The 25,274-nt window shown below is 39.4% G+C and overlaps 1 protein-coding gene across 1 annotated transcript in view; it reads left to right on the plus strand.

Moving 5' to 3' along the window:
* Positions 1–25,274, plus strand: part of LAMA5 (laminin subunit alpha 5) — a gene marked incomplete at its 3' end in the record, with an annotated part of 206,832 nt that overhangs the window by 16,988 nt on the left and 164,570 nt on the right. Inside the window, exons 2-3 of the mRNA XM_042462442.1 lie at positions 10,841–10,993; positions 18,232–18,280. Coding sequence (XP_042318376.1) covers positions 10,841–10,993; positions 18,232–18,280 — 202 coding nt within the window. The remainder of the gene's footprint in view (positions 1–10,840; positions 10,994–18,231; positions 18,281–25,274) is intronic.

Here is a 25,274-nt window from a genome sequence, read left to right on the forward strand (position 1 = left end):
CTAGGGATACAGGCAGCCCATCACATTCACTAGGGTTAGGGAAAAACCACAAATAAAAAACAACACTGAGAGAATATCTCTCTAGGAATCTCTAGGTCCTCCAGCACAACTCTACAGTCAACAGCCACCAGATGCTGACCGTAGAATTGTGCTGGAGGACCTACAAATGGATAGAGAAGTGTTTTCTCCAGGAATCTTTAGGTCCACCACCACAACGTCTGGTAAAAGTTGGGCATAGAGTCACGCTGGAGAGGACCAAGAGATTCATAGTAAGAACATATTCATAAAAGCCATGAATGATCAAATCCGTAAAAGTCAAAGCTGCATATGTGGAGGGCTGACTGTATTTAGTACAGCTGACAAGCGGCTAAGGAGTGCTGGGATACTGGCTTGTCATTGCAAGCTGATGACCTATAAAAATCCTTGGAAGATTGAAGAAAGGCAACAACTGGAAGTGCAGAATCATAAACCTATTTAGTATGTTAAAACGGAAGCAGTAGTGATACAGACAGTGTAGGGGATTACCAGTGGAATGTTGTTAACTGGGATTTCCTGATAGTCTCTCTTAATGATGTGGGAGCCAGTCATTTTGATTATTTGCTGTTTCCTTGCCAATGTCATTAGTGTCCCAATGAATCTCTTCTAAATAATGTATGTTTCATTGGTATGTCTTTATTCAATGTTTTAGAATGCCTTTATACTAGTCCATCATCCGTTGTGCAAAAAATAATAATAATGGTGTGGTGTAGTCAGTAGCATTTAGATACATCAGACAGTAATGGGAAGGAAAGAAATTTTAGAACTTTACTGAACAGATTCCTTGGATATGCCTTGCTTTCTTACAGCTTTATATTAGGCTCCAGCAAATCCTTAAACAAGCCTTTTGCTTTAAATGGGAAAAAGGATTAGATTTGTAATTCCCTGGAAGGAAGGTCTTCCATTCCAATTTGCTTCCTTATCTCAGTTTGTTCTGATAGCAAAGGTATTAAATTCCTTAATCCTTTTTGTAACTTCCTTGTCTTTCTTTACCATTTCAATAGTTCTTTCAGGTTTTCTGCAAGCACCTTTAGGTCTCTCCTCTCTTTCTGGGGAACACCTATTATTATTATTCTTTAACACATTGTTGTGATGTTTGCCGTTTCCTTAGATCTAGATGATTGATTGATTGATTTGTCTTCTCAGGATTTAAGCAAGATTTAATTGTTTATTTGTAAGAGTTCAGCTTTCTCTTGCCTATGAGAAACCAGGCATTATACCTGTATCCTAACATTCCTCAAACAGGTATTTTCTTTGTTTGCAGACAACCTATAGAGTTAAGATTTTCTAATCCAGTAGAGAAGCATATTTTAACAAGAAGGGCAAAAATTAACTTCTGCTTCTTTGCAAAGCTCTTCCTTCTACCAAAGAAAATGGGCAGTGTTATTATATATCTACATGCTAATTTATGTAAATAGATGAAATGTAAAATTGCTCTTTGCTTAAGGTAAAATAACACTGGGTAGAAGGGAAACAGATGAAATTAATCCATAGGGTGACCCATGTTGACCTCATAAGCCATTTTATGGGGCCAGGAGACTAGATAGCAAGGAAACTGTTATTCAGTCAGCCTGGGAAGACTGAGGTCTAATCTTCATTGCAGAAATAATGCAGTTTGACACTGGTTGGCTCAAGGCTATGGCATTCTGAGGTTTGTAGTTTTGTGAGATAGTCAGCCTTCTCTGTCAGTGAGCTCTGGTGCCACAACAAACTGCAGATCCCAAGATTCCATAGCATGGAGCCATGGCAGTTAAAGTGGTGTCAAACTGCATTATTTCTGCAGTGCAGACTAGATTTGAGTCTTTGATGTACTTGGAAAATGTCGCAAACTGCTTTCTTTGACAGTGCTCGAAACTATGCATTTGGTTTGGGACTTTTCATTTGTTGACATAGGTTTTAGGGCATGGGCTTAGAAAGACCACAACATTATCCATGTATGTGAGTGTGGAGTCATTTTCTGTTCATCACCCTGATTTTTCTGGTAACACCTTTGGAGTATGGCCAGCTGATGGTAAACTTAGCCTCTAGTGGTGAGTTCAGAGACATAGCTGTGTTAATTTGGAACATCAGTATGCAAAGGGATCTTGTAGCACCTTTGAGACTAACTGTGCAAAAGGAATTGTAGCATAAGCTTTTGTAGGCTTAAGTCGACTTCCTTGGATGTGGATTGAGTGATGAGTGTCTCTTTCTGAACAGGCTAGATTTCGTCTCAGGAACCTAACAAAAATCCTCCTGGATCAGAACTAAAGACCATCTGATCCATATGCCTCTGGGAAGACCATTAAAAGGTCATCAATGCAATAGCACTCTACCTGTTGCTTCCCACTAAATAGTATACAGTGATAGACTTCCTTTCAAAAATTAAGATATAACCACCATAACTCACAGAGCTTTCCTCCACTTGGCATAGATACTGGAAGGCCTACATATCCTGAAGGCACCATATGCCTTGCTTTTAAATTATTTTACACAAATAATTTAATGGCATATTTAATATGATAATTTGTTTAAATGCATTTTAACTTCTTCATTAGCAGGTTTTAAGAAGCTTTTTATTTATTTTAGCATTTTAAGCCATCTTGGGTTGCACACCAGGAGAAAGGAGGATATTGAACCAGTCCATCAATAAATCAGTCAATCAGTCAATAAACAATCCCATCTGACCTAAGGAGCTAAATAGACAGGCATGGTTAGTAGTTGGATTAGGGACTGCCAAAGAATACCCGATACTCTAAGCCATAAAGGTTGAATTTCCCTTATCCAGAATTCTGAAATCTGAAATATTCCAAAATCCAAAGCTTTTTTCATGTGTGGCTGAGATAGTGAAACTTTTGCTTTATGATGATTCATCGTACGCAAGCAAAATGGTTAAAAATATTGTATAAAAGTACCTCCAGGTTCTGTGTATAAGGTGTGTTGTTGTTGTTATTGTTGTTGTGTCCTTAAAGTTGTTTCTGACTTATGGTGACCCTAAGGTGAACCTATCATGGGGTTTTCTTGGCAAGTTTCTTCAGAGCGGCGAGTTGCCATTGCCATCCTCTGAGGCTATATGAAACATAAATGGATTTTGTGTTTAGCTCATTATATATATGCAAATACAAGGATTCCAATATATATATAATCAGTCCTGGTCTCAAGCATTTTGGATAAGGGAGATTCAACTTGTATTTCAGAGGATGGTAATGGCAAACCATCTCTGAGTACAATGGGCCCTTGGTATCTGCTGGGCTTTGATTCAGTGGATACCAAAATCTGTGGAGATTCAAGTTTCATTAAATACTATAACCTAATCAAATGGTGTCCCTTATATAAAACGTCAAAACCAAGGTTTGGTTTCTGGAAATTATATTTTTTGAATATTTTCAAGCTATGTATAGTTGAATCTGGGAAACAGAATCCATGGATATGGAGGGCTGACTGTATTCCTTGCTAAGAAAAACCCTATGAAATTCATGGGGTCATCATAAATCAACAGGCGACTTGAAAGTCCACACACACACACAGAGTGAGGAGTACTTGTAGACTTCATGTTATTCTGGAATGAATTGCTTCTGTTCTTTCTAGTAATCCCTCAGCCCTGTGCATCACTATCTCACAGACAGAAAACAGCCGTTCTAACTGCTTCCAGCCCTTTCCTTTGTACTTCTCTGTCTGACATGCTTCTGTCTCCAGTCAAGTTAATTAAAAGGTGGGCATGTTCAAGACATCTAGCATTGAACAATTGCCGACACATGTTTTTTGTCCCACAAGACTGAGAAAAACGTTGGGGATTCTCGGCTTCCTTTCTGCTTAAAATCTAGTCTGTTTCCTATAAATATTTGCAGATGTTGATGGACACTTCTGCTATTTTATGTGATTTTTCTTTATGAAGGCTTTGGGAACTAAAGCTGCACCTACCCTGCAGAAATACTCCAGGTCGACAGCACTTTAACTGCCATGGCTCAGTGCTATGGAATTCTGGGAATTCTAGTTTGTTGTGGCACCAGGTCGCACAACAAACTACATTTTCTAGAATTCCATAGCATTGAATCATAGCTGTTAAAATGCTGTCAACCTGGATTATTTCTGCAGTATGACTGCAACCTAAAAGAACAAGAATGCATCCTTTCATTTAATCCATGCATTTTTATTTTTGAACGAGCCTTAGAAACTATTGGCCCCATACAGACAGGCCAATATAAAGCTGCTTCGGGTTACTTTGGAGGTATGCTGTTTAAATGTTGCAAGTGTTCTAAGACTCTGGAAGCTGCATCAAAGCAAAGATCCAGTCCTAAGGACTGGAGCACAGCTTTGGCGCAGCTTCTGGACTCTTGGGATGCATGTATTATTTAAACAGCATACCTCCAAAGTGACCTGAAGCAGTTTTATTTTGGCCTGTCTGTATCGGGCCTATACTTTCCCTGCTCTCTGTTTACCAGCAAGCAAAAACCTTTTTGTTTGAGCAGGCTTTTAATGTGTAATTTTAATTGTATGCTTTGTCTTTATCTTTTGTATGTTTTTTCAGTTATTCTAAACTGTTTTAGTGCAGGGAGACCAGATATCCTAACCACACAGGAAGGCCATAGCCTGCAAAATGTAGGACAATCAAGAAAAATGTAGGGCATTATGAAGTAAAAGCTCAAAACAGTCATCTAAATTCATGCTTCTTAGTCATGCTCCAAATATTTTGGAATTCCTCCTGGACAGGAGGATGAAATGTAGGATATGTCCTGGAAAGGGAGGATGTCTAGTCACCATCATTTTATTGTGATAATTTTTAATTGCCTTTAAAAGGTTATTATTAGGTTACTTTGGGAGAAAGGCGTGTGAATGAAATGAAAAAACAATAGTTTCGTAATTTATCCGTAGGTAGGATTTAAAATGTAAAGAGTTTTTGGATTTGAAAGCCCTGTGTATGTGTGTTTGTGTGTGCGTATCTTTGCCAGATGTTTTAACATGGTCTTCTTGGAGCAAAGAGCACTGAGAAATCAATGACGGTTGCGTGTGTTTTGTTATTTAACTCTTGGTTTCATTTCATTTATAACAAAAACCTTGTTGGCAGGGCCTGCTGTTTCCACAGCAACCAACAGCAGGCCGAAATGGAGGTGGCTGTCCGGTCTGTTCCTAAAGCTTTAGGCCAGCATCACTCTTAGCCAGGGATATCTCTACTGAGACACTACTTTTGAAATAGGGATTTACTTTTTGAAAAAGTTTTAAATACACCAAGAAGATCCTAACTAATACTAACATGGATGCTACTTTTGATTTTTGAGAGAACGTTCTTAGTTTGGGTTTGATAGAAGAATATTTATTATAGCCTAGCCTAAAGCTTGTAAAGTATTTAGGACAGGTTCTGCTGTTGAGATCATTACACTAGGATCATTTCCACAACTATCACGCTAGTGGCAGCAAACAGGGACCTCTGTTATAGTGCTCTTTTTTCTGCACAGTTTTGCAGTTATGCTTCAACACCGGAATGAAAACAGAGGAAGAGCAATTTTGCATTCCGCAAAATTGTATCGTAATTGTATCAGTTGTATCGTAAGTCGCACATGAGTCTTGAAAAGAGAAATCTTGTTCTTGTTCTTATGGTTTTATTATTGCAAGAGTTGGTGTGTTCTGCTGCATTGTTCTGCTTCCTGATTTGTAGAAGTAAAATGCATAAAAGGAGGGACATTTAACATAATTAAAATATTTAACAAAATGAAATGTGTGCCATTGCGATAAATAAAACAGAAATCTGCAGAAAGAGAATGATCTTACGAATAATCTTATAATGGCAAGTTATTCACAGGAAGCCCATTTGCCGAACAGCAATCTGGGAATTAGAAGGAGAAAGGGAAAAATGGTGTCAGCTCTGTGAATGTGCGAGTGAATCCTCATTTCCACATCTTCTCAATTATGCAACAACAACAATATCTGCTTGTCATTCAAGGTTTTTATCATTAGTAAGAAGTTACAAGAAAATTGCGGTTTCCACCTATGAGAAATACAGGATAAGCATGATGTTGTGTGATAATCTTTTCACAATCACGATTTAATGATGGTATTATTCCACTCTTATTCTATTCTCTGTAGTTGTTCTGCACCCCTTGGTCATTTTTGACCCATGGTGACCCTGCCATGGGGTTTTCTTGGCAAGTTTCTTCAAAGGGTGTTTGCCGTTGCCATCCTCTCAGGCTGAGAGAGTGTGACTTGCCCAAGGTCACCTAGTGGGTTTTTATGCATGAGCAGGGAATCACACCCTGATCTCTAGAGTTGAAGTCCAACATTAAAACCACTACACCATGCTGTCTCTCTACCTTGTTTATATTCTGTACAGCCATACAGTTTGTTGTTCTTATTTGCCATCCAGTTGACTTTTACCAGTCGTGGCAATAAGAATGAGAGACCTCCAAGAGACCAAGTTATCAAGTGCCCTGCTCAGGTCTTGCAAACTCTGAACAATCAATCAATCCACCTGGAATACATACTGCTTTCCACTTTGCTGAGCATTTTTGTCTTTTCCTGTGAGTCAAATCGTCTCATATCCAAAGTACAACAGCCTCAGTTTAGTCACCTTCACTTCTAGTAAGAGTTGAAGCCCAATTTGCTCCAGGAACGTTAACTTTTCTTTTTAGCAGTCTGTGCTATCTGTAGAAGTCTCCTCCAGTACAAAATTTAAACTTCAGCTTTCTTCAGTGTCCAGCTTAACAACCATAAATAGAAATCAGAAATATAGTGGCATAGATTATTCTGACTTCTGGGTATCACCTTTACACTTCAGGATCTTACTCAGTTCCTTCATAGCTAGGACTTCCAAGTCCCAGTCTTCCAATTTCTTGACTGCAGTCACTATTTGCATTAAGAACTGAACCATGGTATTTAAACCTTTAAATACAATCAGCCCTTCATATCCACAGATTTTTTTATCAAGGTATTCAAGCATCCAGTTTGAAAATAATTTTAAAATATATAAATCCCAACAAGCAAATCTTGATTTTGCTATTTTATTTAATGGGATCTGACCATTCATGGAATTTGGTATCCACGAGGGTCCTGGAACCAAACCCCAGTGAATACCAAGGGCCCACTGTATTTCAATGTCTTCTTAATAATAATAATATGTTTTATTTATATACCGCTATTCCAAAGATCATAGCGGTGAACAGCAAGTAAGCTAATTAGCAAGTAAGCTAATTTGCCCCCAACAGTCTGGGTACTCATTTTAGCGACCTCCTCGGAAGGATGCAAGCCTGAGTTGAGCTTGGGCCCTTTTGCTGGTCTTGAACTCGCAACCTTCTGGTTTCGAGTGAATGGCTGCAGTACAGGCATTTAACCACTGCGCCATCAGGGCTCCATTTATCACCTTTAAAGTTAGGTAAATGATCTGTGATCATTGGCCTGTTACAGACTGCCAAAATAAAGCTGCTTCGGGTCTCTTTGGAGGTATGCTATTTAAATGATGCATGCATCCTAAGAATCTGGAAGCTGCACCAAAGCTGCACTCCAGTGCTTAGGAATGGAGTGTGGCTTTGGTGCGATCTCCGGACTCTTAGGACCCATCCATCATTTAAATAGCATACCTCCAAAGAGACCCGAAGCAGCATTATTTTGGCAGTCTGTAACAGGCCAAAGTTTTCTTAATATTCAACTGGAAAATTTATTTTACTATTTCTTCCTTAACTTTCATCAATAATTGTTCCAAGTCTTTGTTATTTTCTGCAGGTAATACAGTGCTACCTTGGGTTACGAAATTAATTCGTTCCGCCGCGGCATTCGTAACCCGATACATTTCGCAACCCGAAAAAGGCTTTTCCGAAGCGCGGCTAGCGGCTGGAAAGCCGCTAGCCGCGCTTCGTATTTGAATTTCGCGCCGAAAAAACTTTCGTAACCCGAAAAAAATATCGTAACCCGGAACAGTTTTTTCCTATGTAACTTTTTCGTATCCCGGAAATTTCGTAACGCGATCAATTCGTATCCCGGGGTACCACTGTACAGTTAACTTTATTGCACATTTGGTTCCTTAACTTTCATCAATAGATTTTCCCAGTCTTTGTTGTTTTCTGCAGGTGATATGGTGTCATTTGCATATCTTAAATTGTTCATATTCCTTGCCCCTGTTTTCAGGGCTTCTTCCTCTGAGTGTAATCCTGTTTTCCATAGATATGTTCTGCATATAAATTAAAGAGGCAGAGTGATAAAATGCAGTCTTCTCTGATGTCCATTCTAATGGGAAGCCATACTGTGTCCTGACAGTGGCCTTCTATCTAGAGCAGTGATCCCAAACTATGCTCTTTAAGGGATTTTGGACTTCAGCTCCCAGAATCCCCAACTATTGGCCAATATGGCTGAAGCTGTTGGGAGGTGAAGTCCAAAATCTCTTAAAGAGCACAGTTTAGGGGCCGCTGGTCTAGAGTAAAGTGGCCTCCACTTTTCTCCCTACGATCCTGGCTTCATCTTCTACACAACATGTGCATTCTCTATTTTTCACATTAAGAGTACTGTGGTGCCAAGATTGTTGCCCACATCTACTCAGGCAGTCAATAATTGCACTGACCCAATAATTAAAATGCCCCAGAAGTAACTCAAGTATAGTATATTTCCAATATTGCTTCAATTTATAATTATATATGTAAGCAGTTCTTTTTTTCTTTTGGATTTTTCTAAGAACAACAAAGGAAGTTGCAAACATTATTCTAATGTGCAGTTGGAAACATTTTGTGCAGGAGGAAATTAAAATGTACCATTGTTGTTGTGTGCCTACAAGTCATTGCCAACTTATAGCGACCCTGTCATGAGATTTTCTTGGCAAGATTTTTCAGTGCAGGATTTGCCTTTGACTTCTTCTGAGGCTGAGAATGTGGGTTTGCCTAAGGTCACTCAGTGGGCTTCCATGACTAGGCAGAGATTCGAACCCTGGTCTCCAGACTTGTAGTCCAATGCTTATACCAATACACCACCCAAACTCTCAAAATGTGCAGAAGGAAATAGATATTTGTGTAGGTGGCAATATAGGCTTCAAATTGGCTTATTTGTTATTTGTTTAAAAAACAGTTGAGAAAAAGATAAAGAAACATAAATAAAAGAATATTGTTAACTTTCAGTTTTTGTAACTTTATATTAAATCTGTATTATTGGGACTAAGCATCAGACTACTCCATCTGTGACTAAGGAGGATAGATAAATGAAGTTATGTCTAGTTTTAAAGATATGTCTAGTACAACTTTTAAAATTGTTTTTTAAATGTGAAATTTATACATTTTTATGCTTTTGCATTCTTTTAAAATTGTATTGTTTTAAATTTGCTATGCAAAGTTATATTTTTATAGAAATGTGGTTGTGTGTCTGTGTCTGTGTAAGGGGAAAATTATCAATTGAAAAACGGATTGTAAAATTTTACAATTAAATGTTTTAATAGTCCCTATATTGGGAGAAAGCTGGGATATAAGTAAATAAAACAGCAGCAGCAGCAACAATAACAGCTTTGGATCCAGCTGTGTTCTTGCAGCATTGTCAACTACACCTGGCACTCCTTTTGAACCATGGCTACAGGGTTCCTTGACACCTAGAACGTACTATTTTTTGTCACTAGATTTTACAAAGACTTTCGCCATTACCTAAATTTTGTTAGTCTTGTTTTGGCCCACAGTGATAGACAGTCTTTTTCACTTTCTACAAGATGGTGATGGGCTCATATTGGGGAGACGCATCTGCTTGATACTGGTCTTCTGGCTTATTGTGCAGTAGAGGGAAAAGCTTAGAATACATTCTGGGAAGTTGGAATACATGCTTTCTGAATCTCCAGAGACAGACATTGAGGAAGAGGGATGTCCTTGGAAACACAAGAGAACTGTAAAAGCCTGAGGGTATGTGTGTGGGTGTTAGAGGAGCTATTTTGGGCCATGTCCTATAAGAAAAATAGGAGAGAGGACTGGTATTGTATGATCAGCGGTTGGTTAATGGCTGTTCTCAAACTAGACTAACAAACAAGGAATATTATGGCTGTTTGAGCTTTTAGACCACAAAGGAAAAACAACTCTTGCTTCAGCTGTAGGATCAATGCTTAGCGGGGCAGAAAGAGCAAATTTTTTTAACATTTCCAAACCCCACTTCTTCACCCATCCTGCCCTCTTCTCTAGTCATGTGGGTTTTTTGGGATAAAAATAAAATAAAAACTTTAGAAATTTTCCCAGTGCCTTGAACAAATTGTGATCTGGGCACCTCTAGTTTCTCTGTTACTGTTTGTAGAATCACTTATATGACTAAGGCTGCTGCCACACTGGAGAAATAAAGCAGTTTGATACCACTTTAACTGTCATGACTCAATGGAATTGAATTTTGGGATTTGTAGTTTTGTGAGATATTTAACCTTCCCTGTCAGAGTGCTTTGGTGCCCCACTAAGCTACAAATCCCAGAATTCAACAGCATTGAGCCATGGAAGTTAAAGCGGTGTCAGACTGCTATATTTTTGCAATGTTGCATCAGCCTTAGAATTACTTGTCAGATATTGTATTGGTATCTGTTTGCTGTTACTAATTAATTTTGTGAAATTAATAGAAATGTGGTTTTGTGTGTGCGTGTGTATGGAAAAAATAATCATTTGAAAACTTTCTTGTAAGATTTTACATCCCACTCCACTGTTCTGGTCTTTCTGTACTTCCCCTGCCTATGTAATTTTGGGCCAAAGACGATGTGCAGAGTGCCTCATCTTAATTTAACTAGGTCCCTCATTACAGCTAGATGAGGCCCAGTGCTGGGAATGCTAAATATTATCGGTGTGAGTGTTTGACCACTTCTGTTGTTTCTAACTTAAACGTTTTCTGTTTGTGTTCTTTACCACAGGGTCAATACTGTGACATTTGTTCATCAGCAAACAGCAACAAAGCCCACCCTATCACAAATGCTATAGATGGCACTGAACGCTGGTGGCAGAGCCCTCCACTTTCTCGCAGGCTGGAATTCAATGAAGTCAATGTCACACTCGATCTTGGACAGGTAACAACAGAAAATGGGGTAGAGGAATATATAGCGTGCACCTTGATTTTATGATGGAGAGACCAGTAAGCTTATTTGTGATCATGTTTTGTTTTTAGTAAAACTGCAGGACACAATAGATGTCTTGCTGTAGCTTTGTTTAATGAAATCAATACAATACTGGTCTGCAAGGTTTTGCCAAAAGCATCAATGACGTAAACATACACAGCCCTACATGAACAGCATTTTGAAAAATTGTTCTGATACATATTTAAAGATGGTGTCTAAATGTTGTTGTTGTGTGCCTTCAAGTCATTTCTGACTTATGGCAACCCTAAGGTGACCCTATAATGAGTTTTTCTGGGGCTGAGAGTCACCCAGGGTCACCCAATGTGTTTCCATGATTCCCTCTAAATCACCAGTGGATTTCCATGGCTGAGTAGGGAATCAAACCCTGAGCTCTACAGTTTATATGGTATATAAAATGTACCCCTAATACAGTTAAGGCACCAGATCCTATCTGATCTTGGAAGCCAAGCAGTGTCAGCCCTGATTAGTATTTGTATGGGAGACGGCCAAGGAATACCAGGTGCTGTAGGCTATATTTCAGAGGAAGGAGCTGGCAAAACTACCTCTTTGCCTAAAAAACCCTATGAAATTAATGTGGTTACCGTAAGTTGACAGATGACCTGAAGGCACATGCACACACACATATAAACATAGCAGAATTATGTGATACCACTACACTGTTGCAGCTGGGGAGGTTCTCCATGTTTGACTGGAGGGAAAACGGTGTCTAGAAAAAAATGTATTTCAGGGAGAAAGCTGTGCTTGAACTCTTCTTGCAACACAAAATGCTATAGGCCAAGCATTTCTACTTCATTCTGCCATTTGAATAAAACAGTCTCAAGGAAACTATTAATAAATGACAATCAACATATTTTCCATGCATTTGATTGGCATATATTAGTATTAATGGTTATTGGATGGGTTTGATATGATCTCAAAGAGCGAAAGACACAAAGTCAGTATTGGCACAGCTTTTGTTGGAGTGATTGTGCAGACATTTGAGCTTTCAGGATCTTTTCTATGAGCAGAATGAAGATTCTGAAAGGTGACACTCCACTTAAATACAAAAGAAAGCAAATAACTGTCCTTTGAGTAGTTACTTGAGGATTTTAAAGAGAATTGCTGTTGCTGAATGTTAACAGATCAGCCTTCATGGTGGCTTGTGAGGACCAAGTTAATATCCAAAGTATATGGTGTCCACTTACCCTTTTCTCCTTTTTGTTAATCTGCTTTTTGAATCATGGTGTGCAGTGTGAATAAACCGACCTGTTCTATGATCCAGGTTAATAGAAGACTAAATCTATTTCCTAGTCTCCACTACAGTAAACCTAGGGAATTAGCAGCTGAAATCTAAGCACCATAAAGTAACTATTAAACATCTCTGAACACTTTAAATTTGCTTTTTTGCTCCCAAAGTAAATGTGTTGTGATGATACTAGTTGTAGCTGCCTGTACTGGCTGATGTGCCTGAGGATACCATTCATCAGAAAAACAATGCATGTGGGAAGTCATATCGCTGATTGTTAATGTTTTCCTGGACATGGAGGAGTATGCCAAGACAATTAAAAAAAATTGGCACCTTAAAGTCTAACAGAGCTGATTTGGCATAATAGAATGCTTCATCAAATGCACTGTGAATTACTTAATGACATTGATGGATTTCTCCTCTATACAGTTAAATTTGATGTCTTTTAACAGTTTATGTGGGGACAGCCTTGTTTAAACCTCTGAAAAATAAAATTTGTTAGTCTTCTAAGTACCAGAAGACTTTTGTGTTTGCTGCAATGGACCACCACATCTTGACCTCTAGAATAAAACAGAGACAAACATCTGAATCCTATTATTAGACCCAGTTTGAGTACACCCATTGAATGAATGGGATTTACCTAGGTGTTGACTCACCTTCCAACAGTTAGTTCAGTGGGTTTTCTTTAATTGGGATTAACTAATAGAATTCAGGCTAAAATTTCTACACAGCAAGTGAAGGGCTGCTGCAAAGTCTCCATAGTGAACGTGCGCATTTTATGACATTATCTTTCTCCTGCATTATCTTTCTTAGCCCTGCTGTTTTGGGAGTCCCCTCTGTCAGCAGAAATGCTCCCAAAGAAAAATGGGAGAAAGGGCTTTTTTTCTTTGCATGTGGAGAGAATCAATAAAGAGAGATAATTTCCAAGTGACTTCTGTTGTTATGTAGCCTGCGATTATGGGCATCTGATTTGAGTCAGCCAACCAGAAATCCAGCCAGTTTGGGGACCACCTTTTCATTTCAAAGTGGGTAATTTCATTTTGAAACTCTCTCATTAAATATTCAAACAAAGTTCCCAAACATGAAGGGGACAAGGGTAATTGTTCTGAATGGGGGTTGGGGCTAGGTCTGGGAGCAGTTGATCATCTACTTGGAGAGAGCTTTTCTATGGCTGAAAAGTCTGACAGTAACATAGGCACTAGCCTTTCATTTCAAGCACACACTGAATTTGTCAGAGGAAATTGCTGGCAAGAACTGGCCTCTCAGTCCTTGCTGAATAGAACAGGCGGAGGAGGCAGCCTGCACTGTAAACAGTTTGCCTCCTTGGTATTCAGTGTGTTGTGGTGCATTCAATTCAAGGGTGTGATTGTGATGATGCAGTGGTTAAAGGGCTACAGTCTCTCAGCAGGCTGACTGAAAACTCACCATACCATTTGATTGTCTTCCAAAAAGGTTCTAGCACAGTTTTCTAGCTAATGTTAGATGCAATTACTTTTCTAAGAGTTTAGTTTGCATACATGGCCTTGGAATTCCCTTCCTTATGTATCCTGGTTTCCTTTCATGTTACTGGAACTGGCACATTAGTGTTCTGCTAGGTTTTGTGGGCACAGATGGTGAATGATGCTGTAGAAACTGTGTTTCAAGCCTTGATATAATGCAACTTCAACTTCTTGCCCATTAGAGCTGCACATTTAGAGATAACTGCCTGGGGAATTTTGGCTGGCTCTCAGTGCACAGGGGTGTGGGCCACTAATGCTATCACCTTGTACTTTAGAAATAATCCAGTTAGTTCATTATTAGTTCATTTATCCACATCGGTACAAAGCCAGTGGAAGGCTTGGGAAGGCCCTGCAGGATTCTTCTTTTTGGGCCAAGCTGTCACCATGGAAAGGAATTATGTTTCCAACTTTTAAGGAATGTCAGCTGACATCAGGGCATAAACATGTGGAAGCTGTGGCTAAGAGAGGACTGAACACCAAAAGTCGATTGTGATAAGCTGTTGCCATTATGACAACATAGTAGTTAAAAGAGTATTTTCGGAAACTGCAGGAATACCTTGAAAGATGCAGATAATGCCGCTGAAATGATATCTGACACAAATGACTTGTTATGTGTATTCCTGCATGGCAGCGAGTTGGACTGGAAGGCCCTTATGGACGGTTCCAACTCAATGATTCTGTCTCCTTGTTGCTTAGATTTAAATATGAAATTCCATTATTGTAAGCTTTGTCTCCGAATAGCTCTAGGAAAATGCTGTAAACTAGATACAGTGGACCCTTGTTATACGCTGGGGTTTGGTTCCAAGATCTCCTGTGTATAACAAAATCCGTGTATGCTCAAGTCCCATTGAATATAATGACATAGCAAAATGGTGTCCCTTATAAAAAATGGAAAATCAAGGTAAATTTATACTTTTTTGGAACATTTTCAAACCGTGTATGCTTAAATCCGTGTATAAAAAATCAGTGTATAAGAAGGGCCAACTGTAATAACTAGATTTTAGTTCCCACCTAAAGAAGAGCAGATGACATTGACAAGGGGGGGAAAACGTATCCTTCAGAGTGCTGGGAAAAAAGTGATATTTTGTTCGTTGCTTGGAACATTAGCGTGTCAGCTCATATTCTGATGTTTTGGCTACAGCCGTCCAAAAAACTGATTTCATGGCACATGTTCCACCTTATATCAAAATATGTAACTCTGCCCATTGGACTAAGTAGTCACATCAGTCTTATCTTGGGACAGACCCATGGTTGTCATGGTAAACATGAAGACTGAGAGAGCAATCTCCACATGGATGGAGAAGTTCCCCAGTACAACAAGCCGATAGGACTCCTACACCGCCACCAAGACCAACCCAGCCAGCTCAAAAGGGAAGACTGTTGAGCAGTGGGGTGGGTGGTAAAGGTAAAGGTAGTCCCTTGACATGAATGTCTAGTCGTAACTGACTGTAGGGGGCAGTCTCATCTCCATTTCTAAGCCGAAGAGCCAGTGTTGTCCGATTACTGTGCTGGCGATCATGTGGCCAGCATGACTCCACCAGACATTGTTACCTTCCCACTGAGAAGTAGTGCCTATCTATCTACTTGCATTTGCATGCTTTCAAACTGCTAGGTTGGCAGAAGGTGGGACTAGTGGCAGGAGCTCACCCCATCATGCAGCACTAGGGCCTTGAATTGCTAGTCTGTTGATCTTGCAATCAACAGAGTCATCATCTTAACCACTTGAGCTACAGAATTCCTATTCTATCCCTATTCTGTCCCTGCCTTCAAAAATACACACTCGTATTCAGCAGATTGTGAGACAGGGCACTTGGTGAGGGAGATGAAATCTGTCCTGTCAACCAGACAATCCACAAGCCATTTGAACATAGCAAATGAATGGTGCCACCTCAAATGCTTTCTTGAGAACCGTGCCTGGTGGTTGCCAAAAGCCAGCAAGAAGGAGAAACAAGCTATCCCATGGCTTTATTACTACCGCTGCAAAAGTCCAATGTTATGTTCCTATCTGCTTTATCTCAGAGAGATGGGAAGGGGGGCAACAACAAGAGTTTCAGTAGACCTAATATCAAGGAATACACATAACCTATCATTAAAGCGGCATTGCATTAATGCAAACTTCTGTTAATGCAAAATGCTGGCCAGTGTCACTTTAATATCAAGTTAATGGCAGGATAATGACAGGATCTGTGTGACTTCATCTGAAAGTTTTCATGCAAGTGCTATTATTTACACTTCCCTGGATGGGGATAAGGGTGAATCCTGTCTGAAAGTCCTTCTTGTCATGACACGGGAAGGACAGGCAAACAACAGGACGGAGACGGGACATTCCTCATCTGATAAATCCCATAGAGGGGGCTGCTAGAGTTGTCACCCAAGAGGAAAGGAGGTGGTAGCCCAAAAATGTTTCAGGACCACTGGTCCAGAGGGTTGTCAATTCAGGCAGAGACTGACCTTGGCCATGTGGAGATTTATTTATTTTTATTTTATATTGCTGCTTGGCCAACATGGCTACCGCTGAAGATGTTCTTAATCTTTTGCACACATTGGCTTCGCTCTCAAACTCCTTGGCCTCTCACTCATACAGTATTTGCAATAATCTAGGCTACATTTTCTAGATCAAAATGAAAGAACAATAAGTCCATAGGTGCACCCACTAAAGCTTTGAAGGATGCCAGGGTGGACAAGGGAAATAGATGCAGTTGCCAATTCATACTTTAAAGGTTCCACTTCAGTTTTGCAATGTAGCCTCTCTCTATTTGATGCCAAGTATTTCCATTAGCAAATATAAGATTATTATGATTCCTTTCTCTAGCAGTTTTCAGTGTACAGAATGCTTGGCAACTCTGGTCTCATTTACCCGCAGAAACCTCCCTGTGAATGAGGTTGCATTGTTCCTATTTAAAAAGCTGTCCTTTTATTCATGCCCTTTCCTGTTGCCTGCCCATTTGTCTTGAGTAGCATTAAAACCACAAATAAAGAAGCAAGGAGAAGTATTGAAACTCTGTCAGTGAATGACAACCTGAAAAAGAGAAAAGGGGTGGGGGGGGGGAATAAAAGCTGAAGGGGCAGGCCACCCAGCTTGAGTAATGTATATAATAGACTGACATCAAGTAGAGAATGCCTCTAATGGCTTAAAGTTTACAGTTTTCTGCTGGGGGAGGTTAAGGAGGCTCTGTCATAGAATAGGGAGGGACCATGCATTTGGTTATCTTTTGGGGTTACGGGAGGGATTTTAACTTTTCCAACTTCGCTCTAGGAAGCAAAAACTGGGGAGCACTCAATAAAATCCACAGAAGAAACAAGATGTCTCAAGATGTTCAAAGGATATATGTTTTACTGATGAAAAGCCCAATGGTGTTTGGCCTGTCTATGTTTTCAAAGGCCTTCTTCAAGGGCTGTTTGAAGTTTAACTGCAGGAATTTCTGAAACTGAAACTCCCACAGCATTTACTGGACAAAAATGAAGCTTCACTGTACCTATTGCTGTATCATTAGCAAAAAAATATAGTTCTGATTTTGTAGAAATGCTGATGTTAAAGAAGCAACAGGAGAGGTGTCACTTTATGATCAGAAAGATGTTGTAACCTCGGTGCCTTGCAACAATAGGGTTCTTGTGAGAATTATGTTAAACGTTGGCAAATTAACTAGGAAAGAATCAGTGGAAATACAGTACTATAGAGCAGATTTTATTTTGGTTAGTTCTGCTCATAACTTACTTTTTAATGGCTAGGCTATTAAAACATTTCAGGTGGTTACAGGTTAATAAGATTCAGTATGGTACAGATGTTTAATTGGAACTATTTTTAGTAATTTTACACATGCAGAATTTTGTAGTGTTGACTGCAGAGTATGGATTCCTGAAAATTGTTTCCTTAATAAGTATAATTTTAAAACAGTACAGATTAGTAAACCTTAGAGTAACAGAAGTCGTGGAAAATATCTGTGCAAATGGTCAGATTTTGTATTACACAAAGCTACATGTCCTGTACTGCTGGCTAGTTGTCTTCATTACCCCAAAAAATTCAAATTCCTGAGAGAATTCAGAAAATGAATAATTGTCCAAGTCTGATATACATTTTATTGATCATCATTAATCTTGCTGCTAAGTAGGGCTTTCCCTAATTTAGGCTCCTCTTGTAACATAACTATCTGGGAATCTTTCAGCAAAAAGGATATAAAGTGACTGCTCCCTTTCAAAAAGACACTGAAGCAATGGCTGTGTTCCCAGTTGGAGAAAACACTGGGAGATTTGTAGCTCTGGCATGAGAAGCAGAATGCCATTTGTTACTGTAGAAAAGTTTAGGAAAAAGGTGAGAATGGTGAAGACTTTTCATGCATTTTTTTGGCTTTTTAGACTGTGGCGCCAAAGAAGACAGAGATTAGAGATGGATTCAGCTAAATAGAACCCCAAGCATGATGTAGTAAATGGGTCTTTTTGTCTTTCAGCCTGCTTTTGCAGGTTTAGTGAACCTGCAAGGGAACAACTTCAGCAAGGGTACACTAAGCAATAATTTGAACCCTGGTCTCCCAGAGTCCTGGTCTAACCCTCCAATAAATGTACCATGCTGACTCACCTTTAATCTGGCCTTTTGAAAAATGTTATCCCACAATTTGGGGTATGTTTGTGTGTCTCATTGCCTGATTTAGATTTGGAGTCAAACTGGAGTTATCACCTGAGGAAGCAATCATTTAATTCACTACTCCAGTCGATCCTGCTCTGCGTGGTCTGAGATATTCCAAATTAATGTAAAACAAAACCCTCGTGTGGGTGTGGGGGACACATCCTATTGAAATGAAATTTGGAATTAAAAGGTATACAGATGACAGTTTCTAGATCAAAATCACTTTATGTGCCTCCGAGGATACAGAATTATCTAGATTAGCCTTGCCATGGCTCTGGTGTAAACTGAACCTTGCTTGGTTCTTTGTTTTTAATCATTCTATCAGTGGAGATCCATAATGGAACTATGGCCTGTTACAGACAGGCCAAAATAAAGCTGCTTCGAGTAACTTTGGAGGTATGGTATTTCAATGATGCATGCGTCCTAAGAGTCCAAAAGCTGCACCAAAGCCACGCTCCAGTCCTAAGGACTGGAGTGCAGCTTTGGTGTGGCCTTTGGACTCTTAGGACGCATGCATCATTGAAATACCATACCTCCAAAGTGACTCGAAGCAGCTTTATTTTGGCCTGTCTGTAACAGGCCAGTGAGTCTCATCTACATGGGTTATCCTGGTTGGGGAACTATGGTCTACAACAGTCAAGATGGTTGTGATCCTTTGGTAGCATAGGGTTAATGTATTTTAAGGTATAGCCAATAGCTGGCATCTTTCCAACCTCTGTCATCTTCTCCCAAGAAGGTGAATCCAGGCCAAGCCACCACAGATCTGTTTATATGATGTCAGCATTTCAGGGTAAGCTGTATGAAAAGAAATGCTTGGGGGGGCCTTGGAAAGCAACAACAAAGGACTGTTCATGCAGGCACTTGCTTACAGCTAACTGTTGTTGACTGGGGAGATGCAGACAAGGAGGAATTACTAGGTATGGAATATACTAGAGATGTAGAGATATTTGACAGCCTGTACTTACATTACCAAAGGTAGGGAGTGTATTAAGGCAGAGACTATACCTCTTGTTAGCTGTCAACAGCCAGGGGATAAAAATGATTTGAAGCATGAAATAATTTCATATAGTCTTTTTGTGACACAAAGGAGAAAATTAATCTTTCCACATGCTACCATTCTATAGGGAAGCTGAAAACCCACACAATGTGATATTGTGTGTAGATATTAGTTTCTTAAGAATCCCACCTTTCAGTTTAAATTAAGAGCAAGTTTCTAGATCTTCTGTTGTGAGCATACTGTACACATGCAGATGTAAATGTATACTCAATGTTTGCCAAAATGTCAGAATTCGGAGTCAGGGTTGAATAAATATTAGGGGTTTCAGTGCTCTGAATAACTCTGTGTCCCCTCAGATGGAAAAAATACAGAATGAATTGTGCAGTGATAAAAGTGATTGTGTACATTATGTAAAATAATAAAATACGCAACATGAAATTTGGATAATTTATTCACATTGCAGAGTTGAGCTTTTTTTGGCAAGATTTTTTGACATACCTTTTCTCATACTAAAGAGACAACTGCAACAGTTGCTTCTTGAACACATGTGGAGCTAGTTCAGTTGAATTTAGAGGAAATAAAAGTGGTGTTCATTGGCAGCTTTCAGAAGAGTGAAAAAGAGGCTCGTTTTCTTCTTCCAGGGTCAGTTTAATGTCGTTTCCCTTAGTGACTGTAATAAACCTGTGTCCTCTATAGGAAAGAATCATTTGTCTTGTTCCTCAGAAAGCTTCTTTTGGTTTTCTAGTAACCACCCGCAGTCAAGTTCTTTCAGAAAAAGCACTTTCGTGTAGGGCATTGTGGCCTAACCTCCTAACTACTTTTCTGGGTTCGCCTTTTAAGAACAGCCTTCATTTTCCTGGACCGCATGGTTCCTTTACCTTTCTGTCTTTACTTTTCTCTTTTCAGTATTGTGTGGAATGATATTGCACTATTTGTTGTTGTTGTTGTTGTTGTTGTTGTTGTGTTCCTCCAAGTCATTTCCAACTCACGGCAACTCTAGGGTGGTTCACAAGGTTTTCTTGGCAAGATTTGATCAGAGGGGGCTTGCTTTTGCCTTCCTCTGAAGCTGAGAGAATGTGACATGCCCAAGGTCACCTAGTGGGTTTTCATGATTAAGCCATGGTGAACTCTTTCTCCAGAGTTGTAGTCCAACTCTCAGTTTGCTAAACCACAATATCGGGTACAGGAGCCAGCATCCAGTATACATAAGATTCTTCCTTCTGAGCAGAGCAGATTTCTGCACAGTTCTGGTGAACATACAATCTGTTAATCAACTAAAACAGTTCTCCTAAATTATATTATTAGCCACATTTAATTGGAAGACTTTTTACAGGTAAAGTGAGCTATCACTTCTGTAGTTTGTTTGCGTCCTCTGTTTTGTGGCTGCATGTGTATGTGTGTCCTCCCCCTTGTTTAGCTTTGGAAACAAAGTATAGTCACCCCTTCTTTCTCCAGATCTGAGGTCTACTCTCTTCAATAGTCACAGTGGGGCGACCTCCATTATTTCCAATGGGCCATGCCCCCATGATGCCTGCCCTGCGTGCTCACGGGCACATATCCCATTCAAGACTATGGGGCTTGAATATAGGCCAGTCTCCATTTTCACGGGGGGGGGGGCAGATCCCCCTTGAAAATGGAAGGCCAACTGTATTATTTTCCTAACAAATTAAGAAAAATTTCTAATTTGCTGAAGCCCCTTGGAGTAAAATGCTGATTCATAATATTATAACCCCACAGAGCTATCAAAATACCCCTCCTTGTCAAAGTTGACTACTTTTGTCTTAGAAACTCAGTATGCAGGAGTAAAACCATAGGATTTGATATCTCCAGATCACCTTTAAAATATAGCTGTACTTTAAGAAAATATAGAATTCTGGCAAGTCCAGTTTATCCCACTGTGGATCTGTAGGTCCAGATCTTAGTGCCGTAATAAATTATTTCGATCTTAGTGAATCATCTGATCATCCTTCCACCATCACACCCAATGCAGTTTTATACTGAGGTCTATTTTTTCAAACATCTTTATTTAAATAACTGATTCCCCCTTTTCGATAACAGATTCCTGAGGAGAAGATTCTTCTTCCTGCATCTTAATAAAATTGTAACTGAAAAAAATGAAGATCTTCTGTTAATTTTTTTAATGATTCAGAAAAAGGTATTCATTATTTTGCTGCCTTTTCACTTATCTCTTTCTAAGATGTTTAACAGAAACTGAATATAACTAAGAACCCATCTGTAAAGATGCCTGCTCATAAGAAAGCATGTTAATTTAGAAGAAAGTTGATAAAAGTTAGCTAGGGTAAGAGTTTTTAAATCAGCATGATATGGGGAAAGCAGAGGAAAATGTTATCTCCTAAAATACTAGAATTCATAGAATCATAGAATTGGAAAAGACCCTAAGGACCATTTAGTATTTTAGTCCAACCTCCTACCATCCAGGAACATATAGTCGAAACACTTCCAACAGATGGCCACCCTAACGCTAACTGACTTGACTCTACTTTGGAGGAACACTGGTTAATAAATAACCAGACTAGATTTCACAACTAACTATTGTTGTTGTGTGCCTTCAAGTCGTTTCTGACTTATGAAGACCCTACCATGGGGTTTTCTTGGCAAGATTTGTCCAGAGGAGGTTTGCCATTGCCTTCCCGTGAGACTGAGAGCATGTGACTTGACCAGGGTCACCCAGTGGGTCTCCATGACCGAGCTGGGAATCAATCCCTGGTCTCCAGAGTCATGGTCCAGCACTCAAACCACTATGCTGCACTGGTTCTCACTGGTTTGTTTGCTAAGGAACAAACACAAGAGAAGACAGTTACTTTCCCCTCCTACTAGGAGGCTTCCCAGAGGCATCTGTTAGACTCATAGAACCATAGAGCTGGAAGTGACCACAAGGGTCTTCCAGTTCAACCCCTTGCTGTAGAGGACTACATAATCAAAGCACTTCTGACAGATGCCCATCCATCCTCTCTTAAAAAATCTCCTAAAAAGGAGACTACTACTCTCTGGGGCAGCATGTTCTGCTGTTGAACAGCTTTTACTGTCAGGAAGTTCTTACTAATGTTAAGGTGAAATCTCTTTTCCTGTAGTTTGCATCTATTGTGCCATGCTCTCTGGAGCTGCAGAAAGCATGCTTGCTCCATCAGTATGACATCCTTTAAATATTTAAACATGGCTATCACATCATCCCTTAACCTTTTCTTCTCCAGGCTAGACATATCTAGCTCCTTAGGCCACTTCTCATAGGGTAGGGTTTCCAGATCTTTCACTATTTTGTTTGCCTTCCTCTGGACACGCTTCAGCTTGTTAATATCCCTCTTGAATTCTGGTGACCAGAATTGGACACAGTATTCCAGGTGAGGTCTGACCAAAGCAGAACAGGGTAGCACTATTCTGTTGTGGACTGAATGAGATTTGGTTTGTCTTTTCTTCTCTTTTTTGTGGAAGAAAATCTCATAATTTTTTTTTAATCTTTCCAGTGTATTTTGGTTATTTTAAAAAACAAATCAGTGACAGTTGAATAGACCCCAGACTGCACCTGGGAGTTCTTGTTAAGCATGGTTTCTGCCTCACTCCACATTTTCCTCCAGGCTAACCACTTTTGTTATGTACACTTGGATTCTTCAAAGATTAAGATAAAGACCCCTGAGGTGAACTCTGTCCAGAGCAAGGTCTAACTTGCCAGAAAAGCTGGGAATTTCAGAGGATTTGTTCTAAAATCAATAGTAAGCCACATGCTACTTCTCCTGCTGTGCCTCTGGGACTTGTCTGATTGGTGACGGCAGCAGGTGAGACCTTGAAGATTTTTGTGTATGGTAATAATTGAATGTTTTGGTCTGTTTGAAAAGGATTCAATCTAGCAAACTTGTCCCCTGTTAGCCATTATCACTAGCATCATGAAGGTCTGGACTTTCAAAGTTGGAGGAAGATTTCTATAGTAAAAGACACTGAAGCTAAAAAAAAAAAAAAACACCAAGGTATACTGTGAGCATTTTTGCTGATGTCCAACTTAGACTACCCTCCCTTTTTCTTAATTGTATATATATTTAATGAAAGGGCATGAAACAGATTGCCGGGGGGGGGGATGTTGTGGAAGAGGACATGTGTTCCTGTTGCTAGGAAAACCAGACCTCTGGGTCTTTATACTGGAATCTAGTAATGAAACGCAAATTAAGAGGAAGGATTTCTGGGTCTATGTTAGTTTCAATGGGATAATCTGCCCCATATGCAACGGCAAAGTGGAAAAGAAAGGGAGGAGAGCCTGCTAAAGACTGAAAGTTAGTGTTGTTGTTTTTTCATTGACACTTTCTTGCCCTGTGACTGAGAGCTTCCATAACACACACACACACACATACACACACACCTCATAAAATTTAGTACAGTATTAGTGAGCCAGTGTGGTTTAGTGGTTTGAGTACTGGACTACAACTCTGGAGACCAGGATTGAAGGAACACAGTATCAAAGCACCCCTGACAGATGGCCATCTAGCCTCTGTTTGAAAGCCTCCAAAGAAGGAGACTCCACCACTCTCTGAGGGAGTGTGCTCCACTGTTGAACAGCTCATACTGTGTCCTAGTCACTGGAACAGCAAAAAACAAGCTTACTCCAGCCTCAATATCACCCCCTTCAAATACTTAATTGTCTCTTCTCCATGCTAAACATACCCAGTTTCTTAAGTCCCTCCTCATAAGGCATGGTTTCCAGTCCCTTCACCATTTTGGTTACTCTCCTCTGGACAAGCTCCAGAAGGAGCCTTCGCCACATTTTAAGGGAGTGTGTTCAGTTGTAATGAGTGTTGGACTAGAACTCTGGGAGACCAGGGTTTGAATCCTCACTTAGCCATAGAAACCTATTGGGTGATTTTAGGCAAGTCAGATCCCCTCTGAATAAATCTTGCCAAGAAAGCCCTTTGTTGGGATTGGAATATTCAGACAACATGAAGACATAACAGACAGAAAGTTTCCAAACACTTTCCAAATGTCATCCCATGTAGAATGTTTTAAAACAACCCAAATGCTTTAAAAAATATTTATGATATGAGAAGAAAACAAACATGTCACAAAACATTTCTTTGCAATCCTGCTTTTAGTATTTGCAGCCTTTTGGAAATCCACATGAAAACAGAATCATGCTGCATAGCATGTCATCACAGCAATCACAGCTGAAAAGGAAATTTGAACTTTGGTCAACAGTGTATAGATGGAGTTGATTATGGGGTCATTTATTATGGTGTTTCTAGCATGATCTGCAAAATCAGAATAGAGTTTGGAATGTTACTTTTCAAAAGGACCCAAGTTTCTTTATTCACTCTTCTCATCATCCAACAGGTCATTATTTATTATTCTTTATTTTATTAAAATATTTATATCCCATTATATATCGGAATCCTAGGGTTGCATACACATAAAATTAGTTTAAACAATGTAAAACAATTTCAGCAAGAGAGAATAATTTAAACAGTGTAAAAGCATATTAAACAATTTGACAAGTTGAAACATTTTAAAACCACGCAGATGTACAATCCAAATATATATTTGAATGAAGTCAGATCTCCCCAAAGGCTTTAAAATAAAAGGCTATGGTTTAACTTGACAGTGAAGCCATCAAAATAGCCACCCTTTATTAAACCTTGTGGATGATAGGATAGAATGCTGTGGCATCCCATACCTTAATGGGAATTTAATCTGTTTTTATATAATGTTTTATGAAAGTGTATTATTGATTGTATATTGTTTTGTAATTTGATGAAATGTATATCTTCCCGTACCTGTAAACTGCTTTGATCTTTTTGGAAAAGCGGTATAGAAATAAATATATTATTATTATTATTATTATTATTATTATTATTATTATTATTATTATTATT

This window comes from Sceloporus undulatus, chromosome 4 (genome assembly GCF_019175285.1).
Source record: "Sceloporus undulatus isolate JIND9_A2432 ecotype Alabama chromosome 4, SceUnd_v1.1, whole genome shotgun sequence".
NCBI lineage: Eukaryota > Metazoa > Chordata > Lepidosauria > Squamata > Phrynosomatidae > Sceloporus > Sceloporus undulatus.